Here is a 16,870-nt window from a genome sequence, read left to right as displayed (position 1 = left end):
TTCATATAAATTGACACTATGCCAGCAACATCTGGGACTTCTAAGACTTAATCAAGTGAAAAATTCAAACTCCTCCACATGTTCTGACCTGTATGGTTGTGTTTCCACCCTCCAGGAGGGCAATAGCCAATAAGATGCTCTCATGAAACACACGGTCACTGTTTGTGTTCATGATAAGGTCGATGACCAGGTCAGATGCCCCCTCACGATCCAAGTGACACTGCACTTCTGTCAGAGACATTTCTGCTCGACTCAGAGCACCTAATCACACACATACACACACATACACAAACAAACGCACACACACACACATTAATTGTAATGATACATGGGATACTGATGTTTTATATTGAAGTAAGAATTACATTAACTGTAAAATGCTATAACAATACAAATAATCAAGTGCAACAAATAAAACCATCACTCCATGAACCCACCTGACTGGTTCTTGTTTGGACCTACAGGCGTAAGGGCAGAGTTACTGAAGGTTGTCAGACTGTCTCTCCTACCACCAGTCCTGAAGTTCCCATAGTAACGGTTCACCAGCAACTGCCTCAGAGCTTCTCCCTATGAAGGCATATTGAGCAAATATGAGTATGTGCGTGTGTTTCTATTTTTTCCCTTTACTGCTTTAATTACACATATACACATATAATATATTTACATATGACTGTATCTTACTATATACTACCATCAGGAAATGTGTTTTTCTATTTTTCATAAATAAAGAACTTTATAAATAAGTAAGTACAATAAATTTTATTTTTATATTTACATTTACAAGTTTAATTTTTTTAAAGGAAGTCTACATATTTTTTTCATTTTTCACGTCACAAATGCCCTCATCACTGTCCTAATATTACCAAATCGAATGCATATAAGCTCAGATTAATAAATCTGGGTAAATCAACTACTTTAATTGAGGGTAAGAAATCCACAATTGTTGTTGCTGAATTAGGTTTGTACAAATCCTATTCCTCCACATGTATATAAATGGTACACATGACATGTATGTTCGGATTAAAAGAGTGTGTGTAGTTAGTGCAGAGTTGATTGATTCCAGAGGTCAGGGTTCAGGGGTCAGGATGACCTACCCTCCTCTGATCCTCCTGCAGTTTTGGTGGCAGACTCACATCCACCTGCTGAGTGAGTGAGCAGAGCAGACAACAGAACACTAACACAGAGTTAGTCAACATCACCATGCATTAGCGCACAACATACATACACAACACCATGCAGCACAGTGTAACGATTAAAAACTGAGTGTCTAGTCAGTGGCAATGGATGGCTGCAGTATGCAATTTGTTTAAAATGTATTTATTTAATTCAAGTCAAATGCACTTATTGGAAAGATTAGTGAAAAGCACAGGAGAAAAGCAGAGCTCCAGGAGTTTTTTTTAACATGGTTACTGTAGCCGATACTATAACACTAGTATGGAAGGACACTTCTTCAAAAACAAAAAAGTATTACCACAATAATTATGTCATAGGCCACTATTGCTGAAAAACACTACATTAACGCAGCTACACTGTAAACAATGAAAGTCAAGTCAACTATATATAATTATAAGGTATAAGGTGGGCATCTGCACAGCTTTTTTGAATGATGTAAACTGAAGGCAACTCAAACTGCTTAGTTGAAATGTCTTCTAACTCACAATTTTAGTATTGCATCTCATAAACAATACAGGTTAAGCTGAGCTAATTAAAACTAATTGTGGTTTCCTTCTTAAAAACTGAAACTGCTTTGCTCATTGCTATTTCCGACCCACTGGCTTGAGCTCCCCCTATTGTATAAGTCCTCAGATCTGGAGGGATTGAGAGCTGAGTGTTTCCTCCCAGTCACAGACTGGCTGTGGTGTCACTAGGATTTAAACTGGTGAGCTTCTAATGATTAGTCAGTACTAAAAAAACATGTAAAAAACTAAAACTAAACCACAAGGTTAGAGTTAGGGAACTCTTCCAGCACTGCAGCTGGTTGAGCTGACTTTTAATTTTTACAGTGTACTTTTTATTTTATCACAGCGCTAAACAGAATATTACATAAAGGAAGACATACCAAGCGAAACAGCCCAATAAAACAGACAAACAAAATAAAACTTTGAAATATTACTACCAAACACTTTCATATTCTAACAGTTACACATGGCTATCGATAGCTGGGTTTTAAAGAGTTTAAAGAAACACTCCAAATAAAAATCTAGACATATGGAAGAAAGAGACTGAAGAAAAACCACAAAAAGACAGGACAGGACAAATAAGAAAACAGACAACAACCTCAGTAACATCCATCTCATCATCAAATGCCATGGGCTGAAAAAGAGGAGTGAGGGCTGGGTTAGCAAATGAGTGCACACATGTCAAATGAAGCAAGTAATTATTAGTGATATAAGGTTAAAGAGAGACAATAAACAAGTACAATAAACATGCAAATGGCATATGCATACAATAAATGCATATGAAGATTCTATTAACAGAAGTGAAAAGCATGATCACACATGCACAGAGTGCAAGGAAAGATAGCTAGTACAAGCTAGTGACTCCATAGTATTTCTCTAACAGTGCTGCAGGATGACTAACCTTCCAGTCTGACTGTAGGTCACAGCTCTGGCATCTACTGAACTGCTAATATTTGAAGATGTCTGTTCTTGTAAACCTACTCGTTCTCTGACCTGCTATTAGCTGAATGTTAATTATCCTAATTTTCTCCTCTCCTGTTACCTTCTCTCCATATCCTCTGTCTTTGGTCATCATTTCCCGGAGGGTCTGCAGAACTTTGATGCACAAGCGCTCCTCATTCTCCTCCAACAGCTGCTTTGTGTGTTTTATCAACCTGTGGAGAAAAGGATGAAAACTACATCTCAGCATCCTAAGTGGGTCCTCATTAAGCAGCTTACAATATATACAATATACAATTTGATTCACTAAACACTTTTTTAGTCACTGCATAATTCTATAGGTGTTTTTTCATTGTTTTAATATATTTATTACAGGGTGTGTACACTTTTTAAACAGAAGAATTATATTTCTTTTTTTCATGATATAAATTGAAATTTCTATGCCAAACGTTTAGCATAGGACTCAGCAATACTGTCAATATTGGTACACCATGACGTTAACATTCTATATGATGTTGCTTTCCAGTTAAAGTGACTGTTTTAGCAATATATTTAATAGTTAATGAGCATTACAAAAATCCCTGTTGCCAAGAGGTTTGGTTTTAGTTTTTTTGTGCACTTTTCTCATGGTGTCCAAGCCCTGACAGTTAACTGTAATATAAGTTATTTGCTTAAAATACATAAAAATGAATAATTATAAATAACATGCTTTCTTTTTGGAATTGCGCTTTCTGACTGGTTAAAGTTTACAATTCACTGTGTATGGTTTTAAGTGTAATAGTATGAAAATAATGTTTAAGAAGAGCAGCATTGTGTTGAAGGGTTAGTGGACTCATACTTGCAGATAAATCCTCCACTCTCACACTTGCGATGGGCCTCAGTGTGTTCTGGAAAGAGCAGCTCTGGACGATGGAGAACGTCCACCAACACAGACAACTCAGCCTGCACTAAAGGCCTCAACCGCTCCTCTAAAGCTGAAACAATGTCCTACACACATACATACACACTCAGAGTGAGGCACTGACGGGAAAGATAAACATCATTAACACTGACAAGGCATGAACTCTTTGAAGTTGCAAAGTAATCGCAAATATTAAGTAAAAGGACACAAGCATCACCCTTCAATCACAAGTGGCCACTGTCTCACCTGCAGTCTCTCAATGATGTTACGGTAGTCGCGGGATGCTGTGAGGACAGAATCTCTCCTTGCAGCGTTGCGGGCAGACAGCCTCCAGCTTAGAGCTGTTTTCTGCACAATGTTGTTGGACTTTATGAACAGATTGTTCACCTGACAATCCAGATCCACTGGGATGGCTATGGCCCGGCCCTTAGCTGCACAGCAGATACACAAACCACAGCTCTAGAAATTTTCTATCTGCAGTAATGTAAAGATCCTGGCAGAAATGATAACTGGCTGAAATTAATTAGGTGTTGCTATTTTACAGCCAGAATACTAATTTAGCACTATAGTGATAAACTTCTAGCTTCACCCTTGTAGAAAACTTTTAATAAATTTTACACGTGAATAAAACATGGGATTTTTGCACATTTCACATGTTAAAAATATGAGACTTTTCTGTAAGGGTAAATGTGACTGTTTGTTCCCCAAAGTAATGAAGGTATAAATGTGAGTATAATAAATAAAGTGTTACTAAGGCCTCTTGTGGTCAAGTAAGATTATGTCCGGGTAATATATTTTGCTCCCTGAGGCTTCGATATATGATTGGTGGGTTCCTTACTACACATTTTCTCTCTAAATTACTTGCCCACTGTTTACACCATGGTTTTACCAATACTACAAATTTAAACATCCGTCATCAATAACATTCCAGAATAGTGACGGTAATGGCCCAAAAGATGTTTATCAAGAAAACAGAACAGACTATTTTGCGGGAAGATGAGCTCTTACCCACGTCACTGAGAACCTTTATGCAGGCCTCCACACTGCCCTTCTGACCTGGGAGCATCCAATTACAGTGATACACACGAAACACTCCCTGCAGAAGCTGTACAAACACTGGCTGACGGGTCTGAGATAGAAGGAGAAAAGAGAGTACGTGCACACAAACATATAGAGATAGAGAGAGAAAGAACAAAACAAGTCTTCAAACCATGGTCCAGGGAATAAGACTGGGATTAAGCAATGGGATTGGGAACAATTTTCACAATGAATTTGTTGACGGCTGTAGTTGCTGTCACCTGCAGGCTGGTGCTCTGATCAGAGAACGGGGAGCTGAAGAAGGTGGTGACGATGCTCATGATGGTCTCAGTGACATAGCGCTCCAGAACCGTGTCTGCATGCTTACGGTCACTTGTGTTGTTACACACCTGCACAACAGAAAAGCAGAAACGACACATGTAACAAGATTGTGTCTGATACATATTTTATCAAAGATATTAAAGACTGTGCTCATGTATGGAGGATAATTTTATTTTATTTTATTATTGATGTACAGAGGAGTTTTAGCAGAGGGGCTAAACTCTAAGGTGCTTTAGAAAGGGAAACCACATGGGAAGGATAAAACATCCAGTTGCCATTCAACAAAATCATATTTTCCCCGGAATGCAACCACTGCACATTTTAGTATAATACTGTGCGAAAATCAGAGATCACCTTTTTATTTAACTTATTCTTAGTCACAGACAACCATTAAGTACAAGTTATTAATTTCTCAGCATCTTAAGAAAGAAAAGAACAAATATATTTAACAGAAAACTGCACGTAAGTCTCAACATCTAAATGTAATACACTTGGTCTACACTTTGCCTTGATTGCATGTTCCATTCTTTTGGTTAGACCTTCTTTTATTTAAAAAAAAAAACAACCAAAAACAAAAACAAGATTATTTTTCCACGCCTCCAAAGTTCAGTCTTATTAGTTGGCTGCATTTATGCTTCTCAAGATCCAAGTAATCTTAGACACATTAGATGTTGAGATCAGTCCTGTTCTGACAACACAGGCAGATATGCTTTATTTGATTTGCAATGTTTCTTATTTTTTATCATTTTCTTTTTCTCAGTAACAGCTTTTTGACAGCTACATATCCTTCTAGACTCATAGTGCTGAGTTGCTTCTCAGAGTGGAAGGATGGACAGAAACACCTGAGGGTTTTTTCAGATCTGAACCAAGAGTGGAGCTTAATTTTCTCATATCGCTCAAAGACGAAAGCCTTATTTACTGTTTATTTATGGTGACTTTCTTTATCTTCATGAAAATGGATAACCTTATATCTAATCTCCTCAGAAATATTTCTTAAAAATGAACTTACATGTAATGGCAGTTTTCAATAACTAAATTAATTAGGGGTGGTCTCTGACTTCTGCCTAGTACTGTAAATAGCTTGTTTCCTATTGCAACAGTAAAAAATGTTTAACAATGTTCTACTGCATCTTCTCTACTCCTTCCTAAAGCAGACTGTGTTAAGGAGAAACAAATATATCCATCCTGAGAAACTAGCATGCTAAAACGATGGTCACTGGATGGTACCACAATGCTTCTTTAGCAAATTAAAACACTAATGTTGAAGATTAGCATGATGCAGCTTAAGCTAAAATAAATCATCTTTTGAAAAGAATGATAACACCTTTTCGAGAACAACTGATTTTTAAGAACTCAGATTACTGGGATTATTTAACGCAAAAAGCACTCCTTACCCTGCAAATGTCCACCAAGAAGTCATCAAACAATTTCCACATATGATTACTGGTGTAGATCTCCTTCATCTCGACCTCTGTGTCTACATAGCAGTGGTTGAGGAAATTCACATATGCCATCTTCACCTGAAAAAAACAGGACTGGTCATTCAAGCTTACATTTTTCTTAAAGACACATCTGCATGCACGCTGAACTGACTCTTCACAAACTAATTCATAGTCTTTTCATTTACAACCCAACAACATCATTTCGGTCTTTCACAAGCACACACCTCCGGGATGCAGTCCTCATGTGTGACCACACGCACAATGTCATCAAGCGGGAGAAGAGAGTTGCACTTTATCTCAGTGTAGACATTCTTACCCTCTGTGCACAAGGCCAGTAACTCCACCAGGTGGATATGATACCTAGAGGACAGGGATATATACAGGTTTAACATATAGCCCACATAGGCAAATTTATTCTTTTTATTTGGCAATTTTATGACGTAAATAATGTGAGTCAGATAAGTGCACTCACACTGTATTTGCATGCTGCTGCTACATACCTATACCAAAATACAGAAGCGTAACTATGCTCAGTGCTTATGTTAATGTAATGCTTTCTTTCATGTTATTTAAATAATAACTATTCCATCTATGATTTAAAATGCCAGTCCAAGTCTTTGAAGAACAAATGGTGTTATATGATACAATTAACCGCTGTGGAAAAAAACTGCAGTCAGCTTAAATAATTGTTTTCATGTCAACTAATTGAGGGCAGACAATTATGCAATAACTGTGACAGGCGTATTTAAAAAGAAAGAACATGGGAGGGGATGTGTCCTCACCAGTCTAATAAGTGAAGCCCCGCCAACAACACACTGCACTGCTGAAAGTCTCACATATCTCAAATAAATACACAAACACAATATACACACACCTGAGAGCACTGTTCTCATCTAGGCGCTCTCTCTCTAGACGCATCATCTGTACCAAAGTCTGAAACGATGCACGGTCGTTGTAGAACACGAGGACATCCTCACCTGCTGTCACCAACTTCACACACACACACACACACAAACACATGAACTGCAGTTAGCAAATGCACAAATAGTCCTGAAGCTACCACAGCACATTTTAGTACAACAGGAGGGCTCTACCTCATCGTCTCTATGCCATTCTCAAGCAGACCTGTATATCAAAAGTAACTTTTTAAAATCAGCACTGAAAGACATAACTAGAATGCTTTAAAACTTTATAACACCAGCTATGCATCTCAACACAATGAAAAAAATGCTGCACTACTCTCTCCCAAATCACTACACAACTGGAAATTATTCATATAATTTCCATGCATATGCTGCATGGTCACTACTTCCAAAATCAGGCACAGAAAGAGAGACAGTAAATACATAAAATACATAAATACAGTATTTTATCATCTTACCATCATACCAGTTTCATTTCTTGGTGTCTGTTACATAGTACTGTTTTAAGCATGTAACTGACACACAGCGAGATCTAGTCAGGGCTAAAGTGCAGCCTCCATATGGTACAATTGGCTTTAACAGGGTGTTACAGTTAAGCCTCCTAAAGTAAACATGTAGTCCATATCCTCCATGTAAATTCAAAACAGTTTATTTCTTTGAAAGTTTTTATTCACAGATTCATCAAAACATAAAGTAGATGTCATGTAAACAAAATATACACAGTTTTATTTGCTGATATTTCATCTTCTACATTGTGGTCAAAAATACATTTTCAATGTTTAACAGCCTTTTATCACTAGTCACACTTATTTTGATGTATATATTTAAGGCTGGAAAGCTCATCTTGTTCAAACAACATAGACTTGAACTGAATTCATTGTGTTTACATTGATTTACTCAACTTTTTAGAGATTGCTACAACTAGCCCCCTAGCCTGTTACTATTAACCCTGTCTGTGGGGTAACATTTGCAGTCCCTCTGCTTTGGCAAGTGCCAGAACCGCTCAAGTACTTTCAAAACTATTTAGCAAAAAAACAAAATGTGCTAAGCTGTGCCCCCTGTCCCCTAATAGAACAATCCAACTGGTAAAGGTGCATGCCTTTTGATACCATGGTGGCCAAGTTTCCAGATTGCAAAGCAGTAAAACTGTCTTGTAAAACTGACTTGTATCAAAAGTTAAAATGTTTATATATCTGCACAAGCGTGAATTTTCGACTAGCAAATTTTATGATCAACAGCCCACAGCAGCTGCTGAATTCCTACAAGTCTGTTTCATACAGACACCTGAACATATCCATAGACAAGCACAGTATTTCCAAGGTTTTCATTTATTTCTGAAATGTAAGTGTAGGTGTGATATCTCCATTTAGAAGTGTATTTTCTGTATACTGTTGCAAGTAAGTTGAGGTATAAAAAGTGTGCATATGTATAACATGAAACAATAACAGTAACTTTATACAGTCACCAGTTAGAAACTATTAAGGGTGACTAGGAGCATGTTTTCCTTTAGTAGTCTGATACATGAGTGTTAACCAACCTCAGCCATGACGATATCCTGGCATTTCTTGATGAACTTGTTCTCAGCTTTGACTATGGTCTGCAGGAATTTGAGGTAGTGAACGCTGCGGCCGTGTGTCTCGATGCAGTGAACAAAATGCTGCACTACTCTATCATTAATCTCACTGCACAACTGGAAATTATTCATAAAGATATGCTGCATGGTCACTGCTTCCAAAATCTAATAGACATAGAGAGAGAGAGAGAGTGAGAAAATATAAAATAAATAATTATTATATTGTTTATATTAAGTTAAACAAAATCTTATTTTAGGTATTTACTGAAGATAAAATGATGTATTATATGTATTGTATATAAAGTCCTGTGCAAATGTCCTAGGAGGACCTAAAAATTATTTTTAACTGTTCATCTCAGCAGTCAATGTGTTTCGTTTGTTACAAATGTATATAACATTAGAATAAACACAAATAAACATGAATACAATACAAAAATAACAGAAAAAACTTGAGATTCATATTGATATTTTGCTGAGAGGAATGCAGTTAGAAGAACACAGTGTGTGGTTCCTGACTTTTCTGTGTTCTCCAGCTATTGCAGGGATTTGTTAAATTCCAACACCAGCACACCTGATTTAATTTAATGAAAGACTGATTAGCTGAACTCTCAGTAAATACTGAGCTTTCTCTTGGAGAGCTTTAAATATGGTTAAGGTAACATGCTGACACACATAACATCACAATTTGTTTATATTTTATGTGTATTTATTCTGTTAGTGTTTTGTTAATAAGCTTTACACATTACTTTCTCAGAATTTTGCACAGTACTATGTATACACTTTATATGTTCTAATAATATATAATAATTTATTCAATTTTAGATTTAAAAAATAATAAATTGTATCTTCTAAATTATATATTATTTTACTGTTACTATATACATGTTAGCTATACTATTGATGGTGATGGTGTAAAAGCCTACCCCAGGATTGAGGAACAAGTTGATGTGTTTATGAAGAAGTGCCTGGTTCTGCTGATTTCCAGCACAGAAATTCTGAAGGAACTGATGAGCCAACGTCATAATCTCCTGCATCCACACATCTTCTCCCTTAAACACACACACAAACACATACAAAGAGTGCTAAATCAAATCATAGACTGAAGCACCAGCATAATGGGAACACAACAAAGTGAATGAAGTCAAAATTTCCAACACACAACACCACTACCCCAACACACTTTTTCATAGGGGATTTGTAGCAATTCCAGGACTACTGAGTGAGCTCCCATATTCCTGAGGAGACGCTGCTGCTGCTTCTTGTTTTTCCTGCCTGAAAGACACTCCATCACACACAGCTTGCTCAGTCTCAAGAGAATCTGCAGATATTCATACACCCACACCACAAAAACACAGACATGTATGACCGTAAGTACCTTCTTAAAGCTGAGGACCATAATACATGATTATATCCAAAACACACAGCCTAACCTCCTTCACAAGTCGGTAGTTGGAGCTGCTGGTGCTCTCCACTTTGGGTTTGTCTAATCCATCAGAAATCGAGTCACTCTATTAAATGGAAAATAAATAGCAACGCACTGTATTAGCTTGACATTTTCCAGAATTCTGCAGTCAGAAGTAAATCTGCACAATTAATTAGTGCTGGGTGATATTGCTAAAATTCAATATCACAATATTTTCATAATATTTCATGGGATCAAACAATATTTAAGTTGGCATTAAGTTAATAAACCCATGCTTCCTGAGTACTGGTACAATTAGCTAAGACAATGTCTTACTAACTTGACACTGCTTGTTTTTGATTGGTATGTTTTGCTCCATTTTCTTTTCCTAAAATTACATCTGCAAACTGTACAGTTTAAATAACAAAAAAACACACCTTTAACCTCAAAATGTTCTGAATGTTTAAACTGCTTTCCACTATGTATTTACCTTGTGATGTGTTTCTGGGGTGATGCCCTCTCCTGTGTGGAGTCCTGAGTCTGACCCCTGCCTCTTGTAGACCCACAACTCAGACTTTTCCACAACAGACCTCAGCTGGTCCAGATCTGCCTTAATCTGCTTGTAGTTCTCCACGTCCTGACTGGTCACAAGGAGCTGCACCTACACAAGCAACAACAGCTTATATGAGACAAAAACTCTATAACAAACACAATAAATCACTTTTTATAGGCAACATTTATTTATGTTAATTTTAAAAACAGTGGCTGACATCTCATTCCCATTAACTACTGGTGGGGTTCAAACTGCTGATTAGGGTAAGATTAACAAAAATATTACAAATGTGAATACATTTTAGAACTCACAAGTCACAATGCTGATTATAAAAGCATTTCCACCACCTTCTTAAATTCTAAAGGCCCATATGCTGGTTTCACATTTTAATCCATCTCGTCTCTGGTCATGGAGCTTTTTAGAAAGATACCTAGGTTTCTTAGTTTGGGATTCAGTTTGTTTGCTTGCTTCTATGGCTGCAGCACACTGTATTAGCCTGTCAATTTGCTTCATATCTTGCAAGCCAGTGTCGAAATGGTACTGGAAAATGGGCAGTGGGTGGGATCACAGGCCAAAACACAAACAGACTTTCTGCTCCAGAACAGAAATTTCAAAGGAGAACATACTGGCTATAGCACTGTTGTCAGTGCTGGAAGCCAGTAATTAAACTTAGCATGTTTCCTTAATCTCTGATGACATATCATGCTCATTTTATGATTTTGTACTGTAAATATATTACATATGGTTCCCTTCGGTTAGCTTTTGTTTCACATGACATATATATATAAACATATTTGAATCCTGAACATTAAGTCTTGAGATAAATTAAGCCTATGGTTCAAGGAATTAAGAGTATGGGTGATACCTGTTTAAAGGCCTGCAGGACCTCCTGGCGCTGGCTAAAATGTCTGAAGAGCAGGTGCAGGGCTCTGGACACCAGCGGAGGATAGTCATGCATGGTCAAGTGGAGAAGTACCCTCAAAAATGTCCGACCTCCGTGGTCATCCAGATCCAGAGGAGTGTTTTCTTCACTAAACACACATAAACACGTGTACATTTAACAGTTATATTGGCAGGTATACACGTGCACACGTCAGACACAGTGCATGACAATGGCCATAAAATCTCACCTTCCTCCAAAAATCCCCTCCGCCTGCTCCTCAATGTGTTCAAAGTCCAGTGCACCTAAAAAACACAAGAGTTTTTTTTCACACCACATATACTAATACTCTGTAGCCATAAATACTCATACCCATCCAGTGAAACACAAATGCCCACAGACTCTTACCTTGAACACTGGTGTGTGAGTCTGGGTTAATAGAGGTTTCTGCCTGAGAGTTACTCTCGTCAAACTCTCTCTTAAAGATACTCAGCAGGCAGGATATCCGGTAATCCAGTCGCACATTGAGTATGAACTACACAGAGAGCACAAATAATATTTCAATTTTCTGCATTTATAGAGCAGTAATGTACAACTAGAGAACAGGTTGGCTTTAGCCGTTATATGCCTGACTAACAGATGAAAGCTTGTGTCATCACTAATGTGTAATCCAAGTTTAGAACTCTGCATGATTAACACTGTTATTTGTTTACCTGCAAGATCTCTATTATCTTGAGCTTGGTGTCCATGACGAGTATATCTTGTTTCTGAGGTTCTGTTTGGGCTTTGACAGAATCTCTGTCTGGGTTAGCGCGGGATGTGGGTGGCAGGAAACCGCCACCTCTCAGCACCACCTGTGTCATCAGCTCCCCCACGCCATGGATGGAGCGCATCACATTACTGCCTGCACACACAGACAAGGGAGGGAATAAGAAGAAGTAGCCTGGGGACTCATTGCTCTGAACAGGTTCAACTATTTCCTGCCTCAACACATCTGATCCACTGAATGAAGGGCTTGATAATCAGTTGGTGAGCTTAATCAGGTGTGTTAAGGCAGGGAATAGTTGAAACTGTGCAGGGTAACGAAACCCCATTAGCAAGATTAAAACACTACTTAAAATAATTTTGCTGTATTGTTTTGTGATGTGCAATTCAGGCAAAAACTGCTTGCCAAATTTTCATGTTATTTGAAAAATAGGGATGCACTGAAGTTTTCGGCCAAAAATAATTAAAAAAATGGCACTTTCAATTTTGGCCTACAAAGTGTAAAAAATGTCAAAATACAACATTGCACAAATAATTTTAACGGTAATGAAAACGAGAAATAAAGATTAAAAATGTTGTAGTAACATTTGTTGCAGTAAATCGACAGCAAATATGTCAGCTGCGCAGAACTGTTTCACCATTTCTACAAGGGACATTAAACAAGCAATTTGTAATTAGTGTTCATATAAAGAATGAAGAGGGGATGTCATACCCAAAAACATCTCCACTATAGGTTTGATACCACTTGAAAAACAATATCCTGCTTGATACACAGAATACAGCAAAACATATTGTACATATTGTAGCCTACATACCATTATAATTTTATCAAGTTTATTTATGTAAACTATTTTTAGTTATTGACAGCATTGTTTGGCTTTTGGCCCAGTGTGTCCTGAATTTCGGTTTCGGCCAGGACTTTCATATAATCTCTAGGTGCATTCCTATTGAATGCTATACAAGCTCTTCTTCTCACCCACATTCATAATCACAAAAACAAACATAATCATCTTAAAATAATATTGAAAATAATAACAATATGGTAATAACACTGAACAGCAATAACATAAAATGAAAACGCATGTCTTTTATTGAATGCCATAGCTTATAGTCTTTTCTGTTTAGGTTTGAAACATTACAAAATAGATTTTTAAAAATCCATACTTATAAAACTAACTTCACAACAAACAACCCCTACACAATAATTCTACATTTCTAATCAAACATGTAAGATGCACAATGTAAGACGCAGGTTCAACACTGTCCTCTGGTGGACTGTAGAATTCAAACATTTTAATAATCATTTGGTTATCAAAAAGTTTAATTCAGATTTTTTTAGACTTTTGTTGTTGCTTGAAAATCTGACAATTTATTCTCATAATCCCTGATATTGTAATCCCTATACCTTTTATTACAGGGTTTAGTTCTGAACAAAGTTCTGTCTGTGTATGCCTGTCCACTATCTGAACCTTATATGAACACAGCTCATTTAACCTTTCATGCATCTGACCTTTGCCAGGCTCTCGGTCCAGTTTGACAGGGAAGGAGGTACTGATATGCACACAGTCCAGAATGGCCAGCAGGATCTTAGTCAACCTCAGTAAGTCACTGAAGTTATAGAAGCCAAAGTAGATCAGGTTCCTTGCCAAGTTCACCACCTATAACACAGAGCACAGGGGAAGAGTGCAAGACAGGGTTCTGTAGTGAGACAAAACACCAGACAGGCACAGCATGTCCAGTGTTTAAAGTGATCATGGAATGAAAAAGAAGGAGTAGGTAAGAAGACGAACCTCAAAGGTGAGCTTATTTTTCTCTTTGTCTGAAAAGGGAAAGCTCTGGCACACAACGTCCCGCAGGTAGTTCTCTACAAACTCCATTGTCTGGGAAAACTTCTCCTTCACCTCATCACGGGAAGTCCCATCATTATCATAACTATTTGGAAAAATACAACAAATGAGGTACTGACTGGTTGAAAACATACCACTAAGCTCTGCAATGTAACCCTTAAATGCCTGGTATTTCACCAACCATTCGTACATACCTTGGATCACTTGCACTCGTATGCAAAAGTTTGAACACACTGGTCAAATTACGTTTTGTTGATGTTTTAAGTAATAATAAATTAACACAATTTCTACAAGAAACCACTGTAAATATGCCATTTTCTGCAAATATAAGTTTATCTTGGGAAAACATAAAAGATAAAACCTAAACATAACTTTTGCAAAGGCAACATTTTTCCTTTAAATCTGTTAAATTCAGAAAATCAACAAAACATGTAATTTCACCAGGGGCACCCAAAGTTTTGCATATGTGGCTAACAAACTGATCTACAAAAATTGCCATAATAGAGCAAAACTCTCAAAGCATCTTACTCATAATCAAAAAATAATAAAACATAATATTTTTACATTTTATTCTGTCACTTATCCGAAAAAATGGACAACGTAGAAGGGGAATGAGGTTATGTACCACCAGCAACCTGAGGTATGATTTATGAGTTAATATGATCAGCAGTTGAATGTGTCACTCACTCATCAATGGATATCTGGGATGGGATTTCAGACCATAAGCGTGCATATTTGACGGGTGTGACCTGTTCCTGTGGGTCACGGTCCACATGCATGTGCAGCATCATGCGGCAGAAAGAGGCTCGGAGGTCAAAAGGCAAATCTTCATCAGACATGCAGCGTAATATCAGATCCACATCTAGCTGAGCTGAGATCTTATTGATGGCCAAATACTGACGGTCCAGACACATCCGAGCAAACAGATTCAGCTGGTACCTGACAGAGAGAATCTCAGAATGTAACATCCCCCAATGGAGAAATGTGCATTACTGGGATTATATAGGGATTATAATGTGTGTATGTGGTGAGGCTGTTGTATGGGGGGTCTAATGTGTTTGTGTATATCATGTGTGTACCTGTAATAACTGATAACCTCCTGGTCCTCAGTGTGTCCCTCTTTGGCATCCTGTGCAAGCTCCCTGATGCTTTTGCTCTTCACCTCACCACTGCTGTCCTTCCAGAACAACCACACTTCCTCTTCATCTTCCTCTTCATCCTCTGCACTCTCCCCAAGCACTGGTCCTTCCACCTCGAACCGTGACAGTACCAACCTGAAACATACACAGACAATGTAATATAACAAAGAAATACACATAAAGTATTATTAGTTTTACATAATGAACATGTAAGTGTGGCATCCCTGATGGTAAGAGATTCCGGCAGAGATGTTCACAAGTCACCTTATGTGAGTTAAGCCTCATGTCTTTAACTGTGAACTTCACACTGTGCAGTGCAACATTGTGGGACAGCATCAGTTACAACTTTCTGAGTGAGATGGTCTTGGATGTATGCTTGAAGTAAGACCATCATGCTCTCACATTATAACTTCAATTGCAGGTTAGCCCCCAGGCAACCTAGCATACTATCCAAATTACTGTCTAATAACTTTTTTGGTGGGTGTTTACTTTTTTGCAAAGCACCTCATTGAAGTGGCTTGTAACTCAGTCACTCACTCATGTTTTAGCTGGCTAATACTGTCCACATGGGGTACCCTTAGCAAAAAGGGTACCTTCAGCAGTCATATGGCTTTTGAAACTTCATAAGAGCAGTGCTTCGCAAGAATGACACTATGTATCCTTATTTTTTAGGTTAATCATAAGATTAATGTTTTGCCAGTTTTCTTTAAACACAGCATTTATTTTATGTGTCACTCTAGCTATGTCCATCAGATTACAGTTGTTTGCAACCAAATTTTAAGATGTCCGTTATATGAAACCATACTGAACCTGACACCACTGTGAGCTGTGATTACTGTTGCAAATTGACAAGCAGAAGGTTAAAAACAGAAGGTTTTATTTTGCGTGTTAAATTTCTCAGGCTGAAATTTCATGAGTCTTTAGTCTAGAATCTGAGTCGAGTTTCCATTAAAAGCAAGTCCTCATTGGTTCTATTCAAGCATGCATCTAATTTTCAACAGGAAACTATGATAAATAACACCAGAATTGACTTATTCCGGGTTACCAAAAACATTTGTTCTATCAGACTACAAAAAAGTTACTAAAGTCAATAATATTCCTACTGACGTAAGTGCTATTATAGCATTCAAAGATGGCTAAAGCTCCTTGATAGTCAGTCTGCAGTGATATGGTATAGGGATCATGTCATACTTGGTCTCAATAAGAATGTCAGCGTTGGCTGGATCCAAAACAGCATTACAGATGAGCTCCTGAGTCACAGGAATGGATTTGTTCATCGACACACACAGATCAGACAAGTAATCCAGGAACCTACACATACAGAAAAATGCACGTTACACACATATGCAGCCATGCAAAATGACAGTATTACATATGGCAAATCACAGTTCTATTTGAAAAGAGTTGCGATAATTATTTCTCTGTCTACAACTCTATCTCTCTCTCTCATTACAATATAACGCAGTGT

General features: G+C 37.6%; 1 protein-coding gene across 3 annotated transcripts in view; it reads right to left on the bottom strand.

The window, feature by feature from the left end:
* The window catches only part of itpr1a (inositol 1,4,5-trisphosphate receptor, type 1a), a 46,157-nt gene that overhangs the window by 11,064 nt on the left and 18,223 nt on the right, over nucleotides 1–16,870 (bottom strand). The window contains exons 18-43 of one of the 3 annotated variants that reach the window (XM_036570831.1): nucleotides 16,594–16,713; nucleotides 15,343–15,537; nucleotides 14,951–15,202; nucleotides 14,207–14,348; nucleotides 13,927–14,074; nucleotides 12,365–12,555; nucleotides 12,060–12,186; nucleotides 11,902–11,956; nucleotides 11,637–11,802; nucleotides 10,709–10,879; nucleotides 10,247–10,324; nucleotides 9,997–10,134; nucleotides 9,740–9,865; nucleotides 8,781–8,981; nucleotides 7,195–7,310; nucleotides 6,545–6,680; nucleotides 6,273–6,398; nucleotides 4,818–4,946; nucleotides 4,528–4,648; nucleotides 3,766–3,950; nucleotides 3,457–3,605; nucleotides 2,722–2,833; nucleotides 2,278–2,313; nucleotides 1,095–1,142; nucleotides 438–567; nucleotides 89–261 (exon numbers count right to left, since the gene is read on the bottom strand). In XM_036570831.1, the coding sequence (XP_036426724.1) occupies nucleotides 89–261; nucleotides 438–567; nucleotides 1,095–1,142; nucleotides 2,278–2,313; nucleotides 2,722–2,833; nucleotides 3,457–3,605; nucleotides 3,766–3,950; nucleotides 4,528–4,648; nucleotides 4,818–4,946; nucleotides 6,273–6,398; nucleotides 6,545–6,680; nucleotides 7,195–7,310; nucleotides 8,781–8,981; nucleotides 9,740–9,865; nucleotides 9,997–10,134; nucleotides 10,247–10,324; nucleotides 10,709–10,879; nucleotides 11,637–11,802; nucleotides 11,902–11,956; nucleotides 12,060–12,186; nucleotides 12,365–12,555; nucleotides 13,927–14,074; nucleotides 14,207–14,348; nucleotides 14,951–15,202; nucleotides 15,343–15,537; nucleotides 16,594–16,713 (3,571 nt within the window). The remainder of the gene's footprint in view (nucleotides 1–88; nucleotides 262–437; nucleotides 568–1,094; nucleotides 1,143–2,277; nucleotides 2,314–2,721; nucleotides 2,834–3,456; nucleotides 3,606–3,765; nucleotides 3,951–4,527; nucleotides 4,649–4,817; nucleotides 4,947–6,272; nucleotides 6,399–6,544; nucleotides 6,681–7,194; nucleotides 7,311–8,780; nucleotides 8,982–9,739; nucleotides 9,866–9,996; nucleotides 10,135–10,246; nucleotides 10,325–10,708; nucleotides 10,880–11,636; nucleotides 11,803–11,901; nucleotides 11,957–12,059; nucleotides 12,187–12,364; nucleotides 12,556–13,926; nucleotides 14,075–14,206; nucleotides 14,349–14,950; nucleotides 15,203–15,342; nucleotides 15,538–16,593; nucleotides 16,714–16,870) is intronic. The other 2 variants (XM_036570832.1, XM_036570833.1) reach the window with 2 other exon arrangements.

Source organism: Colossoma macropomum, unplaced genomic scaffold (assembly GCF_904425465.1).
Source record: "Colossoma macropomum unplaced genomic scaffold, Colossoma_macropomum, whole genome shotgun sequence".
NCBI lineage: Eukaryota > Metazoa > Chordata > Actinopteri > Characiformes > Serrasalmidae > Colossoma > Colossoma macropomum.
This window is presented reverse-complemented; position numbering and strand designations above follow the sequence as displayed.